The following is a 27,881-nucleotide window of genomic DNA, read 5'->3' on the forward strand; positions in this document are numbered from 1 at the left end:
CAAAAAATAAAATAAAATAAAAAATAAATAAATAAATAAAAAGGGGAAACGAGACGGCTTAGAAGGTAAAGGCTGCTAAGCCTAATAACTGGAATTCAATGCCCAGGACCCACAGGTGGAAGAAGAGAACCAACTCCCTTAAGTTGTCGCCTGTCCTTCAGACGCGTTGCACGCACCTGCACCTCCCCAATACTCGAAGAAATAGACAGATGTAATTAAATTTAAAAAAAAAATAAGTAAAGAGAGAGAGAAAGTAGAAGGAAACTGAATATTGGCAAGACTGAGAGGGCGCGCTGAAACTACAACTCCCGGCCTCCTTTGGGCGGATGGCCCTACGGGATTGGTCCTTCCTCCATGTGGGCGGGGCTTGAGAGGCCCGCTTTCCACTGTTGCCTGGGGAGACCGCCGCAGGGGGGCGGAAATTGCCGAGGCGGGCGGCGAGTGCCGAGGCGGCGCGCGGGAAGGTCTGGCGGCCATGGCGGCCCCGGGGCCCGCGAGTCGCTTCTGGTGCTCGTGTCCCGAGGTGCCCTCCGCCACATTCTTCACCGCCCTGCTCTCGCTGCTGGTGTCGGGGCCCCGCCTGTTCCTGCTGCAGCCACCTCTGGCGCCTTCGGGGCTGTCGCTGCGCTCCGAGGCCCTGCGCAACTGGCAAGGTGAGCAGGAACTGGGCGGGGATGGCGCGCTTCCTCAACCCAGGGACCCCAGCTATCCGTCACTGCCAGCCAGCCCCCAGCCTCCGTGCCCATCACTGATCTCCCCGCTTGGAGCTCCAGCAAGTCTTGTCCAAAGTCTCATCATCATTTTCGCCAATTCCTTCCCTACCCAAAACTGCCACCTTGCATGTCCCGTCCCCCCCCAGGCCCATTCATTCTTTGGTTTTGAGGATGACTCCCCCTCCTTCGCCCCTCCAGTTTTATAAATACAGACCCCCATCTGCTGAAGGCCTGAGCCCCTCAGGAACAAAACAAACGTCTCTCGCCTTCGTCGTGACAGTTGAACTTTTCGTCTCTTGTCACCTGCATGAATGGTTTTTCCTCTTGAGTCTAGAATTTTCTGCTGCGTCTTCACCTTAACCCTGACTCTTAATTCCAGCTCATGGAAGGAGGAAAGGGCTGGGCCGTCTTCTGCCCCTGGTAAAGTGTTTGTTTTCTCAGGGGAGAGAATTTTCTCAGACCAATTAAGTCTGTAATCATCCTTTTGTAAAAGACAGGATTCCTAGCCTTTGTTTCTTTCTCATTCTTTCCTGGGAACCCCCAGTGGCTCCCAAGGTAACAGAGGCCTGTGCATTCATTTCATGTAATCCTCACAGCGATTTCATGACAGGCCATATTAAATTGCCTGTTTACCAGAAATTGAGGATGAATAGAGAATCACAGAGCTAATACATCAAAATATTGAGATAGGAACCCAGCTTTTTGTTTTTAGTATGCTGTTTTAGAACTAAGGTTTGGACATATAATGCGCACACCCTTATATAGATATATACGTATGTGGGTCATTTAATTTGGGATCCATGCGGTAATGGCGCATGCCTCTAGTCCCAGCACTTGGAGGCAGAGGCAGGTGAATCTGTGAGTTCAAGGCCAGCCAGGACTACACAGAGAAAAGCCCTGTCTTGAAAAACAACACTTTTTTTCACCTTTTTTAAAATTTATTTTTCTATTATCAGCTTGATACAGTATAAATTTTTATCCTAATTGTGAAATGTTTCATTGAGGCTTGCCCAGTAATTGAGTAAAACCAAAACTTATTATAAGCCACAGTCATTCTAGGGTCCCCCCTGCTATACAGCCTCCCTGGTTCTGTGGGTTGCAGTCTGATTGTTCTTTGCTTTATATCTAGTATCCACTTATGAGTGAGTACATACCATGTTTGTCCTTCTGGGTTTGGGTTACCTCACTCAGGATGATTTTTTTCTAGTTCCATCCATTTGCCTGCAAATTTCATTGTAGCACTTTTTTTTTAAAGTTTATTATGTATATAGAATAAAAATATGTATTACTTATTTTGTCTGCGTGTATGCCTACAGGCCAGAAGAGGGCACCAGATCTCATTACAGATGGTTGTGAACTATCTCTCCAGCCCTGCATGTAGCACTTCTTACAATCAGCTAAATGCCAATCTAATGAGGCACATACCCTCTTTCTTTCTTTCCTTTTTCCTTTGAAACAGGGTCTTGCTATTTATGTAGACCAGAATGGTCAGAACTCACCGTGTAGCCCAGAGTGGCCACAAGCCCATAAATCTCCTGCCTCAGCCTCCTCAGTACTAGACACAGACATGCACTACATCACATTTGTAGTTAACCCTATCTGTGTGAGTGTGGGATTCATGAACAGGTAGAGATACGGGACCTTTGAAGGCCTTGGGCTTGACCTGATACTTCCCAATGAGGAAATTGAAGCTGTGAGGATATGGTCGTTGGACTTAACTGAGCCCAGGCAGCCTGGTTATGATAAAGCCAAGATCCCCTCCAAGTCTTACACTCCTAAGAAATGACACTATCGATTCATCTTTCTCTCTCATGTTAGGGTTTCAGCCCACAGAGAGAGATAAGTACCTTAAAGAGCCAGGTGTGGTGGCACAGGCCTTTAATCCCAGCACTGGGCAGGCAGAGGCAGGCGGATCTCTGTGAGTTCGAGGCCAGCCTGGTTTACATAAGGAGTTCCAGGCCAGCCAGGGCTACATAGTGATTTCCTGTCTCAAATAAAGAAACAAAAAAAGTGCATTAGACCCCTATAAGGTGGCTCGGCAGGTAAAGGCACTTGTCACCAATCATGAGCATTGCAGTTTGGTCCCCGGGACCTATATGGTGGCACTGACTCCTGCAGTTTTTCCTCTGAATGCCACAGGGGTGCCATGCACACATGCACTCCCATATAACCACGATAAAGTTTTTAAAAATTATGTGTGTTACCGATAACTTGTATTTAGAAAAAATAAAAAGTATAAACCAAATAGGATGGCAGCCACTTGTTTTTTTTTGTCATTCAATAACTCTATTTATGATATTCATTAATTACATTAATTGTATTGATTTATTGCACTCATGATATTATGTCCTGATACTACTGTCCGTTTGTGGGGCTTTTCCATCACACAAAACAGAGACGCTGTACGTAGGAATCATTGATGGCAGACACTTGTAATCTCAGCACTCAAAGGCTGAGGCAGAAAGATGGTGGGTTCCTGGCCAGCCTGGGCTATATATCCAAACCTTATCTCAAAAAAAAAAAAAAAAAAAAAAAAAAAAAGCCAAGTGGGATGACTTACATATATAATCCCAGCCCTCAGGAAGCAGGAGCCAGCCTGATCTACATAGCTGTAGGCCAGACAGGGCTGCATAGTGAAACCTTGTCTCACAGCAGAGAGAGAGAGAGAGAGAGAGAGAGAGAGAGAGAGAGAGAGAGAGAGAGAGAGAGAGAGAGAGAGAAGGATTTTCTTTGGTATCTTTTTTTTTTTTTTTTTTAAGATTTATTTATTTAGTATGTATACAGTGTTCTGTGTGCATGTACACCCACAGACCAGAAGAGGGTACCAGATCTCATTACAGATGGTTCTGAGCCACCAAGTATGTGGTTGCTGGGAATTGAACTCAGGACCTCTAGGTAGAACAAGCAGTGCTCTTAACCTCTGAGCCATCTCTCCAGCCCCTTTCTTTGGTATTTTATGGCATATAAATCTTGGCTCCACCTGTAAACCTGGAAATGCGTTCCTAGAGAAGGCGTCCAATTTCTGTATATTATTAATGATAACATTATAGTCCTTATAAACCACAAAATAATTCATGATTCCTTCTTTCTCCCCTTGAACAGCCTCAGTGGAAGGAGAGGCCAGAATCAGCAGCTGAGGAGATGGGGGCACAAGTGTTAACTGACCCCCACCCAGTCCACCCTGAAGCTCTTACTGGTAATTAACCCTCAGTTGCCCAGTGAGGTGGGTCAGTATTAACATCTACAGAAGGAGGGCTGGAGAGATGGTTAAGAGAGCTTGCTGCTCTTGCAGAGGACCCAAGGCTGGTTCCCATCACCCACATGGGGCAGCTCACTCACAACCTCCAGGAACTCCAGCTGCAGGGGATCTGACACCCTCTTCCGGCCTCCCCAGGCACCTCCACATATACAGGTGGCATAAACAGAGATATACAAATGACAGAGTCTTTAAAAGATCCCTAAAACAATGTTAATAAAGCATTTGACAAGTTCACAAAAATTCTCTTTTTCACACATAGCAATTGGTCTAGACAATCTTTGTTCCAGGGCCAAGAAGGAATGGAGACTACATTCTATGCTCATGCTTTGAATCTCGGGAATTGGTCTTGATAGCCCTGTCTCCAGGGTCAGGAAGAAGCAGAGGTTATGTTATATACTTATGCCTCGGAGGGTGGACACTTCTCTCACTTTCCTGTTTATTATTTTATTTTTGAGACGGGCCGTGTAGACCAAGCTGACTTCAAACTCACAGTGTAACCAGGAATGACCTTGAACTCCTGACCCTCCTGCCTCTCCCTCCTGAGGGCCGAGCTCATAGGTGCGCACCACCATTTCCTGTGTGTGGTGTGTGTGTGTGGTGCTAGGAATGGAACCCAGGGCTCGGTCCACACCGGGCAAGCACCGTACCAGCCGAGCTACAGCCCCGCCCGGCTTCAGGGCTCCCTCCCCTCGCTGGCTGGGGACCTGGCTGCCCCTGGTTGGAACAGCACTTGGACCATTAACCCAAACCCGTCTTTAGTTTACAGGCTGGTGACCTACATCTTCGTCTACGAGAACCCGGTCTCCCTGCTCTGCGGCGCCATCATCATCTGGCGCTTCGCTGGCAACTTCGAGAGGACCGTGGGCACCGTCCGCCATTGCTTCTTCACCTTGATCTTCACCGTCTCCTCCGCCATCATCTACCTGTCCTTCGAGTCCGTGTCGTCGCTGTCCAAGCTGGGGGAGGTGGAGGACGCCAGAGGGTTCACCCCCGTGGCCTTCGCCATGCTGGGACTCACCTCAGTCCGCTCTCGGATGAGGCGGGCCCTGGTGTTTGGCGTGGTGGTGCCTTCCGTCCTGGTGCCGTGGCTGCTGCTGTGTGCCTCCTGGCTCATCCCTCAGACCTCCTTCCTGAGTAATGTCTCTGGCCTTCTCATCGGCCTGTCCTGTATCCTTCCTGGAAGGGGGCAGCTGAGGGAAGCTACACCAGAGGGCAAACCCACTTGGAGGGTGTGGGGTGTTCAAGTACACAGGCAGTCTGGGTTTGGCTCCCGCTTTGAAAACCTCGGAGCCTTGGGCAGCTCTTCCTTCCTTCCCTGGACCAGGACTCATCTGGAAAATATGAATATGGTTGCCTGCCCGGGCCAGCTCAAACCCATCTAGTTTACAGTTGGCGGTTTAAGCTTAATTATACTGGCCTGCCTTTTTTGTTGTAATCTACTCAACTAACTCTAGCGTGAAGCCACACTGGAGGAGGCCAGGGAGGTGGCTTTCTCAGTAAAGGATCTGTGCAAGCTTGACATAATCCATAGCCCTGGATCGTAATCTCTGATCCCTGAACTGCAGGGATCACTGCAGTTCAGGGATCAGAGATCACTGCTAAGGCTCACTGGCCCACCACGCCCAGCCTAGTGTGGTAAGTTCCAGATCAAGTGAGAGACCCTAATTCCTGAGCATCGACACCCGAGGTTGGCCTCTGGCCTCCACACAGAGTGGTCATTGGAAGAACCCGAGACGTCCATCACCTGGAGGTGTTCGTGGACGGGTTAAGAAACAGACCTGGGCTTGCTGAGATTTTTGTTCTCTTTTTGCTGGGTTGAGAGCATCAAGCTCAGGGCGTTGTGCGTGATTGACAGGCACTCGACCACTGAGCTACATCCCAGCCCTTAATTTTCTTTTTTCTCAGAGGGAAAGGGGTTGTAATAAGGTCTTGCTATATGGCCCAGGTTAGACCCAAACTCAAGACCCACCTCAGTTTCCTGAGTGCCAGGGTTACTGTCACGTGCCATCATACCTGGTTCCATACTCCAGTTAGAAATGTCTTGGTGTGCGCTTGCTTTCTTTTTTAAGGTTTATTTTTGTTTATGGGTAAGTCTGTGGATACGTGCACCTGCAGGCTGGCACTGAGGAGGCCAGAAGAGGATATCAAGTCCCCTGGAACTGGAGTTACAGGAGCTGCCATGTGGGTGCTGGGAGCTGAACTTGAGTCCTCTGGAAGAACAGTTTACACTCTTAACTGTGAAGCCATCTTTAGATTCCCCTGCCCTCAGACGGTAACTTGTTTTGTTTTGTTTTTTGAGACAGGGTTTCTCTGTTTAGCTTTGGTACCTGTCCTGGAACTCACTCTGTAGACCAGGCTGGCTTCGAACTCACAGAGATCTGCCTGCCTCTTCCTCCTAAGTGCTGGGATTAAAGGTGTGTGTGTGCACACACCGGCTTGCCTCTTCTAATTTTGAGGTAAGGTGGAAGGTAGCTCACTGGGCCTGGAGCTGACTGAGGCGGCAAATTGAAGTCAGTCCTCCAGCCTCTGGAGTAGCTGGGATTACATTCAGCCGATTAGTACCGGAAATATCCATTTTAGGCGGGGCTGGGGGTCCAACCTAGGCCCTCTGGTCAAGTCCCTACTGAGCTACAAGACCAGCATTACCCTTATCTGGCATTTATTAGAGACTGAGCCTCCTTAATTAGGAATTCTGAGATCCAGAATACTTCAGAATCTGGAATGTTTTTTTTTTTTTTCTTTTTTTTCTGGAGCTGAGGACCGAACCCAGGGCCTTGCGCTTGCTAGACAAGCGCTCTACCACTGAGCTAAATCCCCAACTCCCAGAATCTGGAATGTTTTGACCATTATTATGAGACAGATGGAACATTCTGCACCTGACCTGACTGTAGTCAAAGTAAGGACATGGATGTACCCCAAATACTGTGTCAAGTCACCTCAGGCTGTGTGAGGTACAAGTGGATTCTGTCATACAGGTGCAAGTATTCAAATAACCTGTGAGACCCGAGATACTTCCCCCACACTATTTTGGATAAGGAGCACTCAACCTGTACTTACCCCTTGGTGCAGGCATAAAACAGATGCGTAATATTTACTGAAGGGCGGCTAGCAAGGTGGCCTGCTGGGTAAAAGGGATTGCGGCTAAGCCTGACAACCTGAGTTCCATCCCTGGGACCTTCATGGTGGAGGGAGAGTGGATTCCAACTCCAGAAAGTTGTTCTCCCAACCCCTCCCTACACACACACACACACACACACACACACACACACACTGGCACACTTGCCTCCATGTGCATGTACACACACACAGAATATGTACGTAATAAAATTGTAGAAGGGTTTGTGGCACAGGCTATTCAGCAGTGGCAGACAAACACAAAGACGGTGACTACATGGAGAAATGCTTCCGGAGAAGCCGCATTGGAATTTGCCTCCTCATCAAGGGGTCTGAGGTACGAGGCCAGACTAGGCTACCTATATGTCCCTCCCTCAGCAAAAGGCCATGTGAAGTTCAGTTGGTCACACTGAGGCAGAGCACCTTTGATTTGGAGCGAACATCCAGGAGTGTACCAGTCTCTGTGTTATATTAGGCCCGGATTGTAAACTGGGTGGTGGTGGCGCACACCTTAAACCCAGCATGCAGAAGACAGAGGCAGATGGATCTCTGAGTTCCAGATCAGCCTGGTCTACAGAGCTCCATAGAGAAACCTCGTCTCAAAAAGCCAAAAAAGAAAAAAAAAAAAAAACCACCGTGGCTATGGTTGGAAGGCTCAGGGGTGTGTGTGAATTCTGATGCATGTCTCGCGTGGCATTGCTTCCTGTGAGGCGTGTGGATGGGAATGTTCAGGCCTCTACAGAGACTGAGGCTGAGGCATACACCTGTGTTTCCCGGGGGCTGGGTCCTCCAAGGGCTTGTCAGCTGCCCCGGTTCTTGCTGCCTTCAATTTTTCTTAATACACCCACCTCAGATGGCCTCACCTACTGCTACTCCCTGGACCTCTCTGAGCGAGTGGCCCTGAAGCTTGATCAGAAGTTCCCCTTCAGTGTCATGAGGAGGATTCCCCTGTTCAAGTACGTCTCAGGTTCTTCTGCCGAAAGAAGAGCAGCCCAGAGCCGGAAGTAAGTGATGAGTCCCCTGGCCTGTTTGCTTGCTTGGCTGCTTTCAGTGCTGGGGAGTCGGACCCAAGGCCTTTCCCGTGCTAGTCAGGTGCTCTGTCACTGTGCGGACACCCACCCCTGCCTTTGGTTGCCTTCTGTCTGCCAGTGAGGGGCTGGGGTGTGGCTCAGTGGTAGAGCCTCTGCCTGGAATCCCCCAGTGAGGGGCTGGGGTGTGGCTCTGCGGTAGAGCTCTTACCTAATTCAGAGGAGGCCCTGGGTTCCAGCACTGCAAATAAGGAAAGAATCTATGCACAAATATCTTCTGAACACTGCTGCTGCCCTGTGTGAAAATGAACCTAGCAGGAGTGGCCAAAGACAGACGCTTGGGTGTGATTCTGAGTGGTTTGTGGAGAGAGAAGAGTCCTAACACTGCCCAGTCAGCAACACTGCGGGTGGCACTGAGCTGTGGCAGGGAGCCAGGCTTGGATAGTCTGCTCAGTAGGTGACAGGGTAGGAAACCTGAAAGGAGTTTCTTGGCTCCCCCAAAGGAGAGTTTCTTGGCTCCCCAACAAGAGTAGGTGAGGCTGACTTTTTCCCGTCCGGGCTTGTTTGCTCTTAGATCCTGCTAGGCCAGCTGCCAGAGCTTAGGAGTTCTCACACCTTCTCTCTAGAGGAGGCCAGAGAGGACAGGTGATCCCAGGTAACAGTCAGGGAAGAGCCTGCTGGGGCTCCTTCCCCATCCCGCCTCGGCCATTGTGTTCCTTCCGGCAGTGTCTCAGACTCCACAGGGCCAGCATTGACAGGGGGCGGGGAGGGGGGTCCCTCCACTCCCAATGTCTGCAGCAAGCTTCATTGAACTGGAATAATTGGGTTTGGGTTCTGTGCTATTTATTTATTTAGTGCGTGCGTGCATGCGTGCGTGCGTGCGTGCGTGCGTGCGTGTTTTGTTTGTGTATTTGTAGATAGAGCGTCCAGTTCCTCAATAGCTGTTTCATCAGAATGACCCTGATCTTCTCATGCCTCCATCTCAGTGCCCAGCTTATGTGGTGCTGGGGGTGGAACCCAGGGCCTTGTGTGTGCAGGCAAGCACTCTACCAACTGAGCCATGTCCCCGGGTTCCTTTTGAGCAATTGTTTGTTTGTTTTTGAGACAGGGTTTCTCTGTGTGGTTTTGGTGCCTGTCCTGGGTCTCGCTCTGTAGACCAGGCTAGCCTCGAACTCACAGAGATCCACCTGCCTCTGCCTCCCAAGTGCTGGGATTAAAGGCGTGCATCACCACTGCCTGGCGAGCAATTTTTAAAGCCAAGAAAGAAGGAGGGTATGGACCCACCTGTAATCTCAGCACTTGGGAGGCTGAGGCAGGAGGATTTGGAGTTGGAGGCCAGGCTGAGTGGCCTACAGAGTGAAACCCTACCTCAGCTTGCCACATCTGAAGAAGCCAAGGGCTGCGGATGTGGCTCAGTGGGAGAGTGTGTGCCTAGCAAGTAAGGGTCTCCTAGGAACTTGACAGGCTTGAGAGGTCCAGACTTGCCCCTCAAGGAGTGTCCTATGTGACAGAAATGGGGTGGGGTCGGCCCCAACTCACACACTCCTAGTGAATGGAGCTGCCTGCCCCTGGGTACCCAGAAAGGGTTCTGTTCTGAGTTAGACTTGCCCACTGGGAAGCTCTGTCACCTGGTGCCTGCTCTGACCCTGGACAGGTGTGGCATGGGTAGCTCTTTGTGTTCCTTCTCTGTTCCTCACGTGGCTGGTGGCTGCAGGTATCAGAACAGAACATGATGTTTCAGGTGTCCTAACAGAGTCACCAAGAGCGTTACGACAGGACACGTGTGTTTATTCTAGTAAGCTGCCGAGTGGGTTGTTTTGTCTCTGTGATTGATCTTGTTTGGAAAGTTGGTTTGGCATAGAGTTTGGGTGGTTTTGTTATAATAAAAATAGAGACGGTTTATTAAAAACAAGAAAGAAAAGAGGCCAGCAAGATGGCTTGGTGGATCAGGACATCTGCCACCAAGTCTGAGGACAGGAGGTACATCCCTCATGGTAGAAGGAAAGAACTGACCCTGAAAGTTCTCTGACACGCCACACACACACACACACACACACACACACACACACACACACACACAACACACACACACACACACACACACACACACAACACACACAAGTGGAAAATCATTTTAATAAGAAGGTAATGCGCATCTTTAATCCCAGTCTATATAGAGAGTTCTAGGCTGCCCAAGACTTTAGTGAGACTCTGTCTCAAAAGAAAAAAAAGGACAGGCTGTGGTGGCGCACGCCTTTAATCCCAGCACTCGGGAGGCAGGGGCAGGTGGATCTCTGTGAGTTCGAGACCAGCCTGGTCTACAAAGCAAGATCCAGGAAAGGCACCAAAACACAACACAGAGAAACCCTGTCTCGAAAACCAAAAAAAAAAAAAAAAAAAAAAAAAAAAAGAAGACAAAGAGAAAGAAAGAAAAGGAAGGAGCTGGAGAGATGGTTCAGGGGTTAAGAGCACTGACTGCTCTTCCAGAGGTCCTGAGTTCAGTTCCCAGCAACCACATGGTGGCTCACAACCATCTGTAATGAGATCCGGTGCCCTCTTCTGGCCCATCAGGACACATGCAGACAGAACACTATACATAATAAATAAATCTTTAAAAAAAAAAAGAAAGAAAGAAAAGGAAAAAAGCACTCCAAGAAGCCGGAGTGGGTTAGTGAGTTGGAAACCAGGGCTTGGCCCATACTGAGCGGGTTCTCCACTGTGCCACAGCCCAGCCCCAATGGGAAAAGAAGTTTTTATATTTTCAAAATTTTGTACTTGTGTGTGTGCTTGGGGCCTAAAATGAGGTTGACTAAAGTCTCCTGCAATAGCCAACTTTATTCAGAGCAACAGGCAGTTTATACCTGAGGATTAAGAGGAATCACATGAGTAAGGTGTTTAGTCACAAGGACAAGCCACACATGACAAAACATGTTTGTTTCTCCATGGAGGTGCGTGAATAACAACAGCGGAGGAAAACTCACTCCCATCCGCTACCCCTGGGAGGAACATGCAAACACAGTCCAAGAACAATTCTGTGTTTTAAAGAAACTAAGGGCACAAAACTCTTTTTTTTTTTCTCAGAGTTCTCCCTCAAGCTGTCAGAATCCTCAGGCGACTCCATTCTTGGACTGTGTTCCGACATGTGTACACTCTTACCTAGTACACAGGGATCCCTAGATTTGACCCTGAGCACTACACAGGCAGGGTGTGGTGGCTCATGCCTGTAGCCGAAATCTTCTGAGGTACAGGTAGAAGGATCCCAAGTTTAAGGTCATTCTTAGCTACACTGAGGATTCAAGGAAGCCTGAGCTACGTGAAACCCTGCCCCTCCCCCCAGGTCCTTCTCCTCCCTTGAAACCTGGTGCTGGCTATGCCCGATCCATGCCCTTATCTCAGGAAACGACATGGTGGACCTTGTCCCTGCCAACAGAATGACTCTGTCTTCTCTTATTCCTTTCCAGGCTGAACCCTGCACCCGGCTCCTACCCCACACAGAGTTGCCACCCTCATCTGGCCCCAAGTCACCCTGTCACCCAGATGCAGCATGCCAGTGGGCAGAAACTGGCCTCCTGGCCTCCCGGACACATGCCCAGCCTGCCTCCGTACCAGCCTGCTTCCGGCCTGTGTTATGTGCAGAACCACTTTGGTCCTAACCCCAGTGCCTCCAGTGTGTACCCCGCTTCTGCAGGGACCTCCCAGGGGGTGCAGCCTCCCTCCCCCATCAGCTGTCCTGGCACTGTGTATTCTGGGGCCCTGGGCACCCCAGGGGCTTCAGGCCCCCAGGAGTCTTCCAAGGTCGCCATGCCCTAGCCCGTCTGCAGAGGAGGCTCCGACATGTTGGACAGAGAGAGGTCCTATCCGAGTGAGGAATTTCTTCAGAATTATTTATTGAAGCCAAGGGCGTGCTGGCCTGACATCCCAGCTGCTTGGGAGGTTGAGGCCGATAGATCCAAGGGTCAAGATCTGTCTGGGCCCCAGAGCAAGTTCAAGGCCAGCCTAGGCTGTGTATAAGAAGACTGTGAAAATTAATAAAAATGGCGGGGACTAGAGCACTGTGGTAGAGCGCTTACCCAGCACAGTCCTCAGCTCCACACACACACACAAATAATAATAATTATTATTATTAATTAATTACCTCTATTTGCCAGCTCTGTTGAGTACTTGGATAAATATCCCTATATATCTGTATCGTTTCCCCTCAAGGCAGCTCTAGAAAGTAGTTTCCTGACTCAGCTTCCAGACACAGGAAATGAAACTGGGCGTGGTGAGACGTGCCTGTGAGCTCAGCTATGATCAGGGCGGGATCAGACGTTGAAGGGCACCCTCAGCTACACAGTGGGTCTGAAGCCAGCCACTGGGCCACGTGAGAAGTGAGACACTCCGGGGTCCCTTGGAGTCTGGAGGCTCCACAGCCACTTCAAGGTTTTGCGGTTCCTCATCCAGTGTCCTGAGCACGAGAAAGTGCAGTTGTAATCGGGCGCCAGGGACTTGGCGGCCCTACCTGCTCAGTGCCCGTGGATCCTTGCTTGTGTCTCTGTACTGGACGGTCTGTGTGGCACCGTTTGCCCCCTCCAGCCATCCCGGTCCTGACTTCTGCCAGACAGTGGTGACCTGCAGCAGCACGCTGCTGGCCCACCCTGTGAGTTAGTTACCTTTGTATAAAAACCAGCCTCCAACCTGCCAGTGGTGTGTGGCTTATTTGTGGTCAGCCCAGGGTGGGGAGTGATCCCAACGACAGGAATGGGCGGTGACAGAAAGGGTCACATCAAGTCTGAATATAGCCTGTGCTTGGGATCAACACTGGGGACCTGACTTGGGAAGTGGGTGGAAAAGATGAGGTAGAAATTTGGTCAACCGGGGCTAGCCTGGGCAAGTTAGTGAGACTGTCTCAAAAAGTTTGTATTATTATTATTATTATTATTATTATTATTATTATTATTATTATTATTATTTTAATAAAAATAAGCTGAGCATGGTGGTAGGTGCCTTTAATCTCGGTACTTCAGAGGCGGAGACAGTGCATCTCTGAGTTTGAAGCCTGCCTGGTCTACATACATAGTTCCAGGACATCCAAGGCTCCATAGTGAGACTTCGTCTCTAAAAATAAGAGTTGAGTATAGTAGTACCTGCCTTTGACTGCATCGCTTGGGAGGCAGAACACTTACATCTTTAAGGTCACTGGTCTGCCTGACTAGTTCCAGGGCAGGGGTGTGGCTCGGTGGTAGAGGGCCTGCCTAGCGTACACGTGGCCCTGGGTTCCATCTCCAGTACTGGGCGGAGGAAGCATGCCACCTGCACAGATGTTTTAGGTGTGGTACATGGCGTTCCCTTCTAGCAGCTGCTCTGGGCTGTATCTGAGGGGTCCTAGGTCTTCCCATACAGATGATTACCTGACTCCAAGTCCACTCCTCCAGAGAGGGGAGTCTGAAGATGGGCACACCCCAGTGGCCTTTTGAAACTCAAGCAGACAGAAGCCAGGATGGCATGATTGATGATGGAACTACCTGATCTGGGTTAGGAAATTGAGTTCACAGCCAAGGAACCAGCTGCCCAGGCAGCATCTAGGCTTCAGTGAAGACACAGCTAGAATCTGAAAGGACCTGGGGTTTTGGGCTCCAGCCATGCCTGGCATTTTACCTGTAGTGGTGCTTCCTGAGAACAGACATGTCCCTCTACTCCAGACCCAGAAATGGGTGTGATGGGTACTTATTAGTGTAGATAGGTTTGTGTGTGCCCTTCCTGGCCTTCCTGGGTAGGGTGGCTCACTCTCTAGAGCTGCACATGCCTGGTGCCCTGGCAGCTAGACTGTAAGAACTGTCAGGTCATTCTGGATCCTCCAGCCACTGGCTTTACTGAGGGCTCCAGGGATGCAGAGCTGGACTCCAGCTTCCCACATCAACTGCCCCACACTGCCTTGCTGCTCCTAGATCCCTGTTCCATGATCTGGAACCAATGCACAGGCCAGAGTGAAGCTGTTTCTTTTCTTTTTTAAGATTTATTTATTTTTATGTGCACTGGTGTTTTGCCTGTGTGTATGTCTGTGTGAAAGTATTAGATCCTCTGGAACTAGAGTAACAGACAATTGTGAGCTGCCATGTGGGTGCTGGGAATTGAACCTGGTCCTCTGGAAGAGCAGCCAGTGCTCTTAACCACTGAGCCATCTCTCCAGGCCTTGGAGCCGTTTCTTAGAGCCTTCCTGTAGGCTTCCGTTTTACTTGCTTTGCAAGCAGCCTTTACCTCGTGGCCACTGCATAGCTACCTCCCTTGGGGCTCTGAGCTGGAATCTCAGAGAACAGAATCTTTCTCTAGGTCCAAAAGCATGACCTGAACAGCGAGGGGTGGAGGATTTGCGGTCTGGTCTGAACTATAGTTTGTTTCTGTGGAAAACCTCCACCCACATGTGTTCCACAAGACCCCTAAGGGCCTATGGGATCGCAACCCTTCCCCCATTTTCCAAACCATGTGTTCTGGGCAGCTGAGTCTGTACCTGGCCCCAGGCTGGAGTCACGTGCCATGAAGATAGGGTGTCGGGGACATGAGTGCGGGCCCTGCCACTCAATAAATGTTTGTCAAGCAAAAGTCTACATGACCCTGCCCCAGGCTGCTCAGAACAGTGAGGAAACAGATAAATAAAAAATAGCTAGCGGGTTGGTGGCGGCGCACGCCTTTGATCCTAGCACTCTGGAGGAAGAGGCAGGAGGATCTCTGTGAGTTGAGGTCAGCCCGGTGTACATAGTGAGTTCCAGGACAGCCAGAGCTACACAGAGAAACCTCGTCTCAAAAAAACCAAAAAAGAAAAAAAAAAATGCTGAGAGCTGGGGAGACGACACTGGGTAAAGTTCTTGCTGTCCAAGCCTGAGGACCTGAGTTCGGATCCCCCGAGCGTCCATAAACAGGCATGACCATGTGAACCTGTAAACCAGTCCTGGGAGGTGGATTCCTGGAACTAGCCGGCTGGCCAGTCTAGCCAGAAGGGTGAGCTCTAGATTGGGTGAAAGGTCTTGTTTCAAAATAGAGGGTGAAGAACAGATGAAGATATCCCCACATTAACCTCTGGCCTCAAGCGCAACACTGGTGAACACACTCACAAATGCATGTACAAAGGAATTGTCATGGGGCTGGAGGTGTAGCTCAGTGGTAGAGGGCATAGCTAGAAAGCTCAGTTTCATCCCAGCACTAAAGGGGATAAATAGTATGTACCTGGTGTGGTGGTGGACGGTTTTAATGCCAACAATAGGGAGTCGGGGATTTCAAGAGCCAGGGATTTGGGGCTACATAGCCATCCAACTCTTCCAGGAAAGGAAAAACCTTGACCTCTGTTCAGCCTAAGTGAAAGCTGTCCTCCCCTGCACTCAAACCTCTATCCGCTCAACTAACATCCCATCCCCAATCAAGGCAGGAGCAACCAGCCACCAACCAGCCCGAATGGCTTGCAGACATCCGTTTGCCCAGCTTGCCAGCTGGGGGCTGCAGAGAGGCAGAACTGTGCCCTGCAGTGGGTGGGCCTCTCTTCCCCAGGACAGGCAGTGCTCTGGGGCTGCTGGAGGAAAAGGTCCCAACCTCTGCTCCAGCTTCAGCCAAAGGGAAGCAGATCTCCCGACTGATTGAGAATACAAAGGAAGGGCTGGGCAAAGGGAAGCAGGAGCCAGAGGTGGTGACGCAAGCGTGGAGCCAGGGGGACAGGGGGGCAAGCAGCTGGACAGAAGGGAAGTGGGCTAGCCAGGCTCAGGCGGTGACGTTAGAAGAATGTCGGTGGGAGAAGAAGCCTATGATGGTGATGACATCTCGCTTAGCGTCAAGGCCTCCTTCCTGTCTGTCTTCAGGTGCCTGCTCCACACTATGGTGGGTGGCCTTGTCGGCCTAGCCAGAGTGGAGCAGCCTGAGGGTGTTCCCTTAGTCGGTGAGGGATTTCCAGTCATACAAAACCCCATCCTTGACCACAAAAAAGAATATCAGATCGAGTCGGTATGAAGCAGAATTTGAGATCATTCAAAAACTGTCATTTTAGCCGGGCGGTGGTGGCGCACGCCTTTGATCCCAGCACTCGGGAGGCAGAGCCAGGTGGATCTCTGTGAGTATGAGGCCAGCCTGGTCTACAGAGCGAGATCCAAGACAGGCACCAAAGCTACACGGAGAAACTCTGTCTTGAAAAAAACAACAACAACAAAAACAACAACAAAAAAGAATTAAAAATCTGGAGGGGTGGTTAGGAAATGACCTTTTACTTACTATAGATGGGATTGGGGATTTTTGGCAAAATTGCAGGTTTACATCTTGGAAGAAAGACGTCTCATATAGCCCAGGCTGGCCCCAAACTGTGTAAATGAGTCAAGGGTTACCTTGAACTTCCGCTCCTCCTGCCTCCCCTCCTGAGAACCAGGATTTAAGCATGCCCCACCAGTTACAATTCTCGTGGTCCCAGGGACTGAAGCCAGGACTTGATGCCGGGTGGGCAGACACTTTACCAACCGAGCTCTATCAGGGTTGGAGGCTGGGGCTCCAGGAAGCAGGGACCGGGGGCCAGCGAGGCAAGCCTCACGGTGGGTGCTGGGCCCTGGGACTCCTGAGGCCCACAGTGGTGCGTCCCTTTATGCCTGGACAGATGCTACAATAACAACACTCCACGCTGGACTTGAAGCCTGGCTTCCGGGGAATCCAGTGCCACCCACAGAGCAGGTGACAAGGCCACCTGAGGCCTTGTTGGTTTTATGAGACAGTCGAGGCTGACTTGGAACAGAAAATCCTCTGCTTCGGCTGATGAGTGCTGGAATAACAGCTGGGCACAGCTGGGCTTACAGCTGTGAGCTTCAAGGGCTCCCTACACACCTGGCCGAGAATCTCAGAAAGACCTCCAAAGGCTGGCCAAGCCTACACTGTTTCTTTTTGTTGTTGTTGTTGTTGTTGTTACATGGACTGGCTAGTTTTATATCAACTTGACACAAGCTAGAGTCATGACAGAGGAAGGAGCCTCAGTTGGGGAAATGCCTTCATAAGATCCGGCTGTAAGGCATTTTCCCAATTAGTGATCAATGGGGGAGGGCCAGCCCATGGTGGGTGGTGCCATCCCTGGCCTGTTGGTCCTGGCTTCCATAAGAAAGCAGGCTGAGCAAGCCATGGGAAGCAAGCCAGTAAGCAGCATCCCTCCATGGCCTCTGCATCAGCTCCTGCCTCCAGGTGCCTGCCCTGCTTGAGTTCCTGTCCTGACTTCCTTTAAAGATGAACAATGATGGGGGAATGTAAGCTGAAAACCCTTTTCTCCCCAACTTGCTTTAGCTGTTGGTGTTGTTGTTTCAAGACAGGGTTTCTCTGTGTGGCCCTGGCTGTCCTGGAACTCGTTTGGTAGACCAGGCTGGCCTCAAACTCACAGAGATCCACCTGCCTCTGCCTCCTGAGTGCTGGAATTAACACCACCTGGCCCCAACTTGCTTTTTGGTCATGGCGTTTTGCCACAGCAGTGGAAACCCTAATTAAGACATTTTTACATTATGAAGGATGGGCATGCTTGATCTCCAGCTTTCAAGCGGAGTCAGAGCATCTTTCCTCAGCATGCCACTGGATGGCTGCCCTGACCTCCTGGGTGGAATTCCTGCTCCTCTTGGGGGACAAGCCACAGCCTCCAGAGGCCAAGTATCTGAGCATCCTGGGCTTCTTGGGATGAGAAATCAGAGCTCCCCTGCCTGCGGAAATCACGGGGGATAACCCTGTCTCCACTGTGCCCTATGCGGCCAGAAGCACAGACCCCACAGATCCCACATGTGCATATTCCACAACAGGCACATAGGAACACATACATGAACACTTCCGTGTGGTTTTGTTTTTGTTTTTCGAGACAGGGTTTCTCTGTGTAGCCCTGGCTGTCCTGTAACTCACTCTGTAGCCCAGGCTGGCCTTGAACTCAGGGATCCGTCTGCCTCTGCCTCTCAAGTGCCGGGATTGAAGGCATGCACACTACCATGTTTATTGTCCTGACATCTTACTGGGACAGCCTGAGCTTGGGAAGTCACACACTTACTTAGAGCTAGGTTTCTCCAGCCCACAGGAGCTCTCCACACCACCCACAAGGGACTTAAAATCCAGGTTCCCAGTTCCCAGAAGCCTGAGCCCTGTCCAGATGACACTTGGTCCTTCAAACTCACGTAGTCTCTGCCTCCCACTCTCTCATTCACCCCACGCCATTTCATTGACTCCTTCCCACCCCTTTACTCACGAACCCCACATTTACCATTTCATGTTCCCCTCCCTCCCCCTTTCCACACTCCATCACCCCCTCCCCTTTTCTCTCACTCATCCCCTCTCTGGGGGACCTGGTTCTCTCCTCTAGTAGACACAGAGCCCCTGTCACAGGGCCTGTGACCCCAGGTCACCAAGGTCTGGTTCCAGGACAGCCGGGCATAAGCAACAGGAGTCCTAGCTCTCGGAGAAGTCTCTTCCCACCCCGGGTGGGACACGGCGGAGCTGCCAGCTAGACCACCGGGTGGCGCTCCCTAGCCCTGGCCTGGGGTCCCTCTAGGCCTCTCAGGATGGAATGTGAAGAAGGCAAAATGGAGGATGCACGCTAGAGCAGAGACCCTCAGCCAGGCCTGACCTGAGGGGGCTCTAAGAGACTACACAGGGCCGCCAGAAGTGAAGGATCCACAGAGCCCAGGGCGGGAGGCCTTGGAGGCCAGCTCAGGAATTGAGGCTGGATCCCTTTCCTGTCAGAGGTGGCCGTGAGGTTTCTCCACTTGTCCTCTTAGTACTCTTTGGAAGCCAGGGAGTCTGAGGCCAGCCTCTCCCATGGCTGTCTAAACCTTTGGGTCACACACTGCTGGGGGACCTGGGTCCTCGCACACAGAAACATCTGCAAAGGGGTGAGGCAGGCCTCCTGTGGTGACAGGCCGCTCCTCTGTCCTGGTGAATGACCAGGGGCATTCCTGTGGCTGGCAAGACACTTGTACCTCCTGTTTGCTGTTCCCTGTCCCCCACACCCAGGTGTGACCCGTCAGCTCCTTCCCAAAGCTTCAGGTGCATACAAAAGATAGCCTTCCAGGAGGCAGAAGGACAGACTTCAGGTGACACCTGCCTCTCTCAGGGAGCAAAGTTTGCCACCAGTCCCCAGCTCACTTTTCATTTTAAGAAAGGGTCTCATCCTTGTCTGTGTATCCTGCATAATGGGCGTTAACAGCTTAGATGCAAGATTGTAAAACATCGGTAGCGAACTTCTGCCCTCCGGGGTTCTCCCATTGTGCTGTGAACCTGTATTTAAGACCTCCTCCCTCCTTCAATAAACAGCATTTGGCATTTAAATAAATAAATAAATAAAAAGAAAGGGTCTCACTAAGTTACCCAGGCTGTCCTTGATCTCACTCTGTAGCCCCGGCTGGCCTTGAACTTGTGGTCCCCTTGACTCAGACTCCCAAATAGCTGGGATGGCAGGCCCTGCACCAGCAGGCTAGGCTAGAGATCATTTCTGGAGCCAGTGAAGAGGGCTGGCTCTCCTTTTCTTCCTTCCTTCCTTCCTCCTGGAAATATCAGTTCACAGCGCCAAGTCTCAGGTTGGCAGGGGCTCGATTACCCCTCTGCAGACTGCCAAGTCTGATTATCTGGGTTCAATTACAGGGGCCCACATGGTAGAAGTTGTTCTCTGACCTCCAAACACGTGCTGTGGCATGTACACACACACACACACACACACACACACACACACACACACACACACACACACTGTAATTCTTAAAATTTGTTTTAAAAAGAAAATCCATTTCTGCAATAAAGTGTCCTCTAAGGGCAGGCTTAGTCGGGGACATAAACGCTCTGCAAAGGTCACTGGAGCCCTCTGGTGGGGTCCCAAGGAAAGGAAGTTTGTTACTGGCACTCCCCCATCACTGAAAACCACCATGACTTTAATCCTGGTCCTGCCTGGACCTCTGTCCACTGTGGCCCAGCATACGGGGTCCAGAATGTTGGGGGCAAACTTGTCTGCCTGCCTGTAGCCCAGCCTCGGAGCCTCAGTCAGCATAAAAGCCCAGGTTTCTTTCTCTGCAGGCCATGGGCCCCGCCCTTCCCAAGAGCTCTGCACCTGGGACAGGCTCAGGTTTCCTGAGAACCAAGGACTTGAGGGTCAGGTTGCAATGTCCCCTCTGGAGCTCAAGTGGCACTTCACCCTGGGAAGCCTTGGGCTTTGGGCTTGGATAACCACTTAACCATTCCAGGACTGGGCATTGCCCATCCCCCTCTGGAGCTTCCGAAAAGGGAGTCTCAGTGGTAGTGTGCTTGACCAGTATGCATGAGAACCTAGGTTCAATGTTCAGTCCTGGCAAAAGAGAAAAGGAGCGGGAGTGGGGGGGTGGGGGGGGTGGGGGAGTGGGGGGGGATGGGGTAGGGGGGTGGGGGTGGGGATGTTGTTTGCTTATCAGTTTTAAATTTTTCGATTGCATTTCTTTATGGGGGCACATGCCACAGGTTGCGTGTGGAGGTCGGAGGACAACCCCTGAGGGTTGGTTCCCTCCTTCCACCATGTGGGTCCTAGGAATCAAACTCCCCGTTACCAGGCTTGGCAGCAAGCACCACAGAGCCATCTCATCAGCCCATGAAGAAACAAGAGTTTCGATGTGGTCAGAAAATCTGGCTCCGTTCTATCTGAGGAGGCTCTGCAGGGGCCCCTGTGCCTGTGTGCCAAACCTGAGGACAGAGGCACATGTCTCTCCACATGACTCTGATGAGGGTCAAGGAAGGAACTTGGCCCATCAAGACAGGGTTTGGGACAACGTCTCCCTAGGTGACCCGGGCTGGCTAGGGAACTCTAGGTAGGGGAACACACACACACACACACACACACACACACACACACACACACAATTTATAAACTCCATTGACTCTGGAAGCTCATCTTGGCTCTCTGTGCTTCTCAGCTCTGCCCTTGCACCCTAGACCTGGGTGAACTGAAGATTCCAGAAAAAGAAAGCAGGAGATGAGATGAGGAAGGAAGGAAGGAAGAAAGGAAAGAGAAAGAAGATGGGGAGAGGGAACGCTAAAGATTCTACAAGGTATAGTGATAACACTTTAAGATTATGGATCGTCAAAATGCTCTAGACCAGTGCTGGAGAGCCGGCTGAGTGATTAAAAACACATGCTGCTTTTGCAGAGGACCGGAGTTCAGTTCTCAGCACCCGAGTTGGGTGACTCACAGCTGCCTGTAACTTCGGCTCCAAGGGATCTGATGCCCTCTTCTGGCCTCTTCGGGCACTGTACGTACACACACACACACACACACACACACACACACACACACACACACACACACACACACTTTTAAAAAATAAAAGCAAATCTAAAATAAAAGCGTTGCAAACCAGAGCCGAATAAACCCTGGATTGTTTTCAGTCCCTTTGAAAGTCCTCTGTGTTCACACTTGTGTCTGACCCAGCGTCCTTATGACTACCAGAATTTCAGAGTATATCCTCAGCAGACCACTGGCTTCCACCAATCCAAATGCCAAGGATGCCATCAGATGGTGTCTAAAGCCTGCTGCAGAGGTACCTCTGCTGTAAGCCACCCATCTGTGATTGCATTGCTACATTGACTTACTTTTTTCCTTCTTTCTTTCCTTCTTTCTTTCCTTCTTTCCTTCCTTCCTTCCTTCCTTCCCTCCCTCCCTCCTTCCCTCTCTCCCTCCCTCCCTCCCTTCCTTCCTTTCTTTTCTTTCCAAGACAGGGTTTCTCTGTGTAATCTTGAAAATCACTCTGTAGCCCAGGCTGGCCTCGAACTCATAGGTCCACGTGCCTCTGCCTCCCGAGTGCTGGAATTAAAGGCGTGCGCCCCCACTGCCCAGCTCATTGACTTATTTATTGTGTAACTAATAAACATCACATGTAACCACTTCTGCATTGGAACAGGGAATTTGAAGTTATCAGAATCTGTGTTCCCAGATCATGGCCACTCATATCTGGCTCTGGAATAAATGAATAAATAATCTCTTCAAGGTGAAGTCTGTGATTTTGAGTTGGCTGCATGCAGCAAGGGACCCATTTCTCTCTCCAGAGAGCAGCGTGCCAACAAGCAGTGCTCTGGGTTCCCAGGAGGAGCCATCTGGATTCCAGCCTGGGAGAGAGGATGTCACGGTGACCTCTCGGCAGTGTATAGGGGATATCACGTTATTGGCCCCTGGTGTCCGGATGAGGGCAGGCAACCCTGGTGGCCTGGGATGGGATTTCCTCCAGCGTCTTTGTTTTGCAGTTTTGTTGCCTCGGGAACATTGAGTCCTGGCCTTCCAATCCCTCACCGAGTGCCAGACATCTGGAGACAGCTAGCCAGCATCATTCACAAGGATCCAAGGAGAAAGATGAGCTGTCGCATCCAAATGAAGGGTCAAGGTGAAATGTGGCACTTTCTCCCATATGTCACCTGACTAGTGCTTAGATGATGAGAAAGTAGTGACAGGGACCAGAAGAGAAACCTGAACCTTTCCTGGGGCTGAATCCAGGGCTCAGGGGGAGCCCACATGGAGCTTCTCTATCCTCAGGGCCTTTACACCTGCTATTTTCCCTGCCCAGAGGCTCCTCCAGTATCTGCAGGGCTCACACCCTTGTGGGAGTTCATCTGCTCTTAGCTTAACTGCGCCTCCATCAGGGATACCTTCTCTGCTAATTAATTGACTGTTGGTCTTTAGTCTCAGCATGGAAGCTAACCTCTGGGCACATCTGTGAGGGTTTAACTAGCTGAAGCTAATTGAGGTGAGGAGACATTCCTGAATGTGGGTGACACCATTCTGGGGGTGGGGTCTCTGACAGGATGCAAGGGAGGAAGTTAGAGGAGCATGAACATCCATCTCTTCTTGGCTTCATGACTGCAAATGCCATGTGACATCCACCTCAGGCTCCAATGCCATGCCTTCCCACCATGATGGATGGTGAGCCAAAATAAATCCTTCCTTTCTTAAGTCAGTTTCATCAGGTGTTTGTTACAGCAGCAAGACAGGAACTAATACACTGTTGGGGGCTGCCTTGGCCCAAACACCACTGTAGCCGGAAGGTTTCTCCAGTCCTGTCCGGCCTTGCGGTTGGGACAAATCTCTCCCTCTTGAGTCCTGCAGCCACTTGATCCCAAGTAAACACACAGAGGCTTATATTATTTACAAACTGGTGTCAGGCGGTGGTAGCGCGTGCCTTTAATCCCAACACTCAGGAGGCAGAGGCAGGCGGATCCCTGTGAGTTTGAGGCCAGCCTAGGCTACAGAGTGAGTTCCAGGAAAGGTGCAAAGCTACACAGAGAAACCCTGTCTCAAAAAAACCAATATATATACATATATGTATATATACACACATATACATACATACATATATACATATACATATATACACACAATGTATATATATTATGTATATATGATATATATTTATTTATTTACAAACTGTATGGACTATGGGGTCAGGCTTCTTGCTAGCTAGCTCTTATATCTTACACTAACCCATTTCTATTCATCTATGCATTGCCATGTGGCTTCATGGCTTACTAGGACTTTTACATCTGGCTTCTCCTGGCGGCAGCTCCCAGCTTTCCTCCGCCTCTCCTTCCCCATTCCTCTCTCTCCAGCTGGAATGTCCCACCTAACCTTATTCTGCCTCACCATTGGCCAAAAAGCTTTATTTATCGACCAATCAGAGCAACACATATTCACAGAAAGACATCCTGCAGCACACCACCATCTCTCTTTATTATTATTCATCCACTCATTCATTTAACAATTACATTGTGTGTGTCTGTGGTGTGTGTGTGTCTATGTGGTATGTATGTATGTCTGTGTGTCTGTGGTGTGTGTGTCTGTAGCATATGTGTATGTCTCTGTGGTGTGTATTGTATGATGTATATATGTGTCTGTGGTGTGTGTGTGTGTATGTGTGTGTGTGTGTGTGTGTGTGTGTTTGTGAGTGAGTGACAACATCTGTGGGTATTGATTCTTCTCCTTCCACCATGTAGGTTCCAGGGATTGAACTCAGGTTTTAGTGTTGCTGGCAAGTGCCTTTATGCCCAGCCATCTCAGTGTTCACATTCCTCTTTTCTTTTTTCTTTCTGTGCATTGGTGTTTAGTCTGCATGCCTGTCTGTGTGAGGGAGTTAGATGGCCACTGGAACTGGAGTTACAGACAGTTACGAGCTGCCATGTGGGTGCTGGGAATTGAACCCGGGTCCTCTAGAAAAATAGCTGAGCCATCTCTCCAGCCCAACGCTCATCTATTTTTAAGACAAGGCCTTCCTCTGTTGCCTCAAACTCGAGATCCTCCTGCCTCCACCTTCCAAGTGCTAGGTTTACAGGTGTGTCCCACCATACCCAGCTTTCTTTTGTTTCTCATAGCTCCTTCCACCTTCATTAATGCTTCCTACGCAGGAAGGGACCATCTGTGTGACCAGAGCCTTTGATTCATTCATAACTTAATTCCCAGTGTCTAGCGTGGCTTTGGCTCTTTTGTATTTGACCCAAAGCAGGCATGTGACAAAGACTGGCTGGATAAATGCAGTGACTCATTGGGCTGTTGGACCGTCCTGTGAGTTAGTATTGCTATTGAGCCCATTTTCATAGAGCAAAACTGAGGCACAGAAAAGCAAATCATCTAAGGTCCCATAATTGAGAAGTCAGGATTGGGGGCTAGGGAGATGGCTGAGTGGGTAAGAGCTCCTGCTGTGCAAGCCTGAGGACCTGAGTTCAGATCCCCACACCCACAGAAAAGGCTAGGCACAGCTTTTTGCATTTGTTCACACCTGGAATTAGAAGCGAGGGGTAAAGACAGGCAGATCTCTGGGGCTCGCTGGCAGCCAACCTAACTCCAGGTTCAGTGAGAGACCCTGTCTCAAAGGGACAAGATGGAGAGTGGGAGAGTAGGACACCTGATGTCCTCCTTTGGCCTCCACACATGTGCATAGGCAAGCACCTGTGCACACACATGCACATACATCACGCAGACACACAAAATACACAGGTACACCAAGTGAGGATTGAGCAGGGCATAGTGGTTTGCCTTGTGATCTCAGCACTGGGGAGACTGAGGCAGGGAGGATCACATATTTAAAGCCAGCTTGGACACATAATAAGACCCTGACTCAAAATAAAAAGTGAAAAATTTCTGAGATATGTTCTGCAGTAGCTTCCCTGCCTAGAATCCCCCAGTGAGGGGCTGGTGTGTGGCTCAGTGGCAGAGCACCTGCCTAGAATCCCCCAGTGAGGGGCTGGGGTGTGGCTTAGTGGCAGAGCGCCTGCCTAGAATCCCCCAGTGAGGGGCTGGGGTGTGGCTTAGTGGTAGAGCACCTGCCTAGAATCCCCCAGTGAGGGGCTGGTGTGTGGCTCAGTGGCAGAGTACCTGCCTAGAATCCCCCAGTGAGGGGCTGGTGTGTGGCTCAGTGGCAGAGCACCTGCCTAGAATCCCCCAGTGAGGGGCTGGTGTGTGGCTCAATGGTAGAGCACCTACCTAGAATCCCCAGTGAGGGGCTGGTGTGTGGCTCAGTGGCAGAGTACCTGCCTAGAATCCCCCAGTGAGAGGCTGGGGTGTGGCTCAGTGGCAGAGCGCCTGCCTAGAATCCCCCAGTGAGGGGCTGGGGTGTGGCTTAGTGGTAGAGCACCTGCCTAGAATCCCCCAGTGAGGGGCTGGGGTGTGGCTCAGTGGTAGAGGAGACTAGCCTAGCATGCTCAAGGTCCTAGATACAATCCTTAATATTGGGGGTAACTGGAGATAGGATAAGTGGAATGAGGTGGCCCAAGCTAGAGGCTGAGGTAACAGGATCACAGATTCAAGGCCGTGACAAAGTGAGAGCAGCTGTCTTGTTTCACAAGAAAAACAGAAGAAAACAGGCTGCGGTAAGGATGGACTCCAGATGGCAGAGTGTTAGTCCTGGCTCCAGACCAGTCTGTCAGGCTGCTGGGGTACAAGAGGGATGTCATCATCACTAGAAATATTTCCCGGGGCCCAGGCAGGGCCAGAGTGGCTGATCCTAGGTTTTCTGAGTCCCCTCCAGGTCTTCTGAGCCTGGTCCATCCTGTGCTGTGACCAACAATATGTTTCCCTTCAGTGGACAGGGGCTGGATAGAAGTTCTGAGAGAGAGATGCAGAGGGCCCGAGTAGTTCTGTTCAAGACGGGGAGAGCCAGGGAGGTGGATGTGAGAAGCTGCTGTGTTAGATCGATCTGGGTACGAGACTGTGTGTGTGTGTGTGTGTGTGTGTGTGTGTGTGTGTGTGGATTCTAGGCAAGTACTCAACTACGAGCCACACCCCCCAGTCCCTCCTTGGCGATTCTAGGCAAGGGTGTATGTCCGTGGCTTTATGTAATTGGTCCCTGGACATGGACAAAGAGTTCCTCGCCGTGTTCCCAGATCATCTCAGAGTCAAGGGGAAATTCGTGTCCAGACCCCAAGTCCTCCCCATCTACACCGCACTCTGGCAGTCTGGGTCCAAAAGGCTCTCAGCATGCCTGTGCGGACTGGGAGCCTGTTCCCAGTCCTCCTCCTGGGAATGGACCATGCCAGGGTTGCTGCCCTGGAGCAGCTGTCGGCAGAATGGGAGCACGGAGTGTGAATATGGGGCTGGGGCACAAACACAAGAGTGCCGTGATGAAGGCCGGACAGGGTTTAGGATAAGAAAGGGAGCCACCGGCCTGTGGGGTTGGACAGTGGGAACTGGAATTCTGGGAACTCTGAATGACAACTTGGTCACTCAATTTGTAAAAAAAAAAAAAAAAAAAAAAAAAAAAAGTAGTCGTCAGTAATTTGTTAAAATGTGTTGACTTGGCTTGCCCTCTCCCCGGAGCTCTGAGTTCAAGGCCAGCCTGGTCTCGAAACACACACACACACACACACACACACACACACACACACACACACACTAAATAATAGATAGATAGATAGATAGATAGATAGATAGATAGATAGATAGATAGATAGATAGATAGGAAAAGTAAATTTTCAAAAGGGAATGTTTCAATCAGGCGACCTCGTAGTACTCACATTTAGCTTACATTTTGTGAGCCCAGAAATCCGCACAGTGCAGGGTGTGACAAGGATTTCATCACTCTTGATGGAAGTGCTGTTGTACCCCTGACTGTATTCCTTTCTCTCTCTCTCTCTCTCTCTCTCTCTCTCTCCCCCAGACTGCCTCAACCTCCCCAAGTGGCTGAGGAGAACTTCTGATCCTCCTGCCTCCACCTCTGGAGTGCTGGGATTACAGGCATGATCCAGTACAAAGCAGACTTGGGGCTTATTAAAAAGAGATTTTCAGTAGAATAGGACCTCATCAAGAAAAAGGGGTTCAGCCGGAGGGGGATTAGAAGATAACGGGTGTATCCTCAAAGTACTTTATATATGTATGGAATTGTGAATGAATAAATGCAATAAAATTTCAATTTAAAAAGAAAATTAAGCCAGGCAGTGGTGGCGCACGCCTTTAATCCCAACACAGAGGAGGCAGAGGCAGGCTCTACAGAGCGAGATCCAGGAAAGGCGCAAAGCTACACAGAGAAACCCTGTCTCGAAAAAACCAAAAAAAGAAAAAGAAAAAGAAAACTATAGGCTGCTCATGGTCACACACACTTTTAATACTAGCACTTGGGAGGCAGAGGCAGGTGGATCTCTGTGAGTTCCAGACTCCTCCAGGGATACACAAAGATCCTAATCTCAAAAAAGGGGGGTGGTTGAGTAAATGCTTTAATTGAAATGATTAATGACTTATTATTTATAAATGCACAAGCAGGTAACACTACGTGGAGTCGGTGAGTCAGTCTTTAAAACAAAAAGAAAAAGACTTGAACT

At 50.3% G+C, this 27,881-nt stretch overlaps 1 protein-coding gene across 1 annotated transcript; it reads left to right on the plus strand.

Moving 5' to 3' along the window:
• The first annotated feature begins 391 nt into the window (after nt 1-391).
• Nucleotides 392-13,065, plus strand: Rhbdd2 (rhomboid domain containing 2). The gene is made up of 4 exons (XM_006971284.4): nt 392-653; nt 4,732-5,139; nt 7,940-8,090; nt 11,576-13,065. The coding sequence occupies exons 1-4, from the start codon at nt 476-478 to the stop codon at nt 11,922-11,924; spliced, it is 1,086 nt and encodes a 361-aa protein (XP_006971346.1). The 5' UTR covers nt 392-475; the 3' UTR covers nt 11,925-13,065.
• The last annotated feature ends 14,816 nt before the right edge of the window (nt 13,066-27,881 follow it).

Source organism: Peromyscus maniculatus, chromosome 23 (genome assembly GCF_049852395.1).
Source record: "Peromyscus maniculatus bairdii isolate BWxNUB_F1_BW_parent chromosome 23, HU_Pman_BW_mat_3.1, whole genome shotgun sequence".
Lineage (NCBI taxonomy): Eukaryota > Metazoa > Chordata > Mammalia > Rodentia > Cricetidae > Peromyscus > Peromyscus maniculatus.

What these genes read in the sequence shown, in the direction of transcription:
- Rhbdd2 (XM_006971284.4), top strand. Translation starts at nt 476, where the DNA reads ATGGCGGCCCCGGGGCCCGCGAGTCGCTTCTGGTGCTCGTGTCCCGAG. An exon ending in GGCCCTGCGCAACTGGCAAG is followed by an intron (nt 654 to 4,731) that starts GTGAGCAGGAAC and finishes ACCCGTCTTTAG; the next exon opens with TTTACAGGCTGGTGACCTAC. An exon ending in AGAGCAGCCCAGAGCCGGAA is followed by an intron (nt 8,091 to 11,575) that starts GTAAGTGATGAG and finishes ATTCCTTTCCAG; the next exon opens with GCTGAACCCTGCACCCGGCT.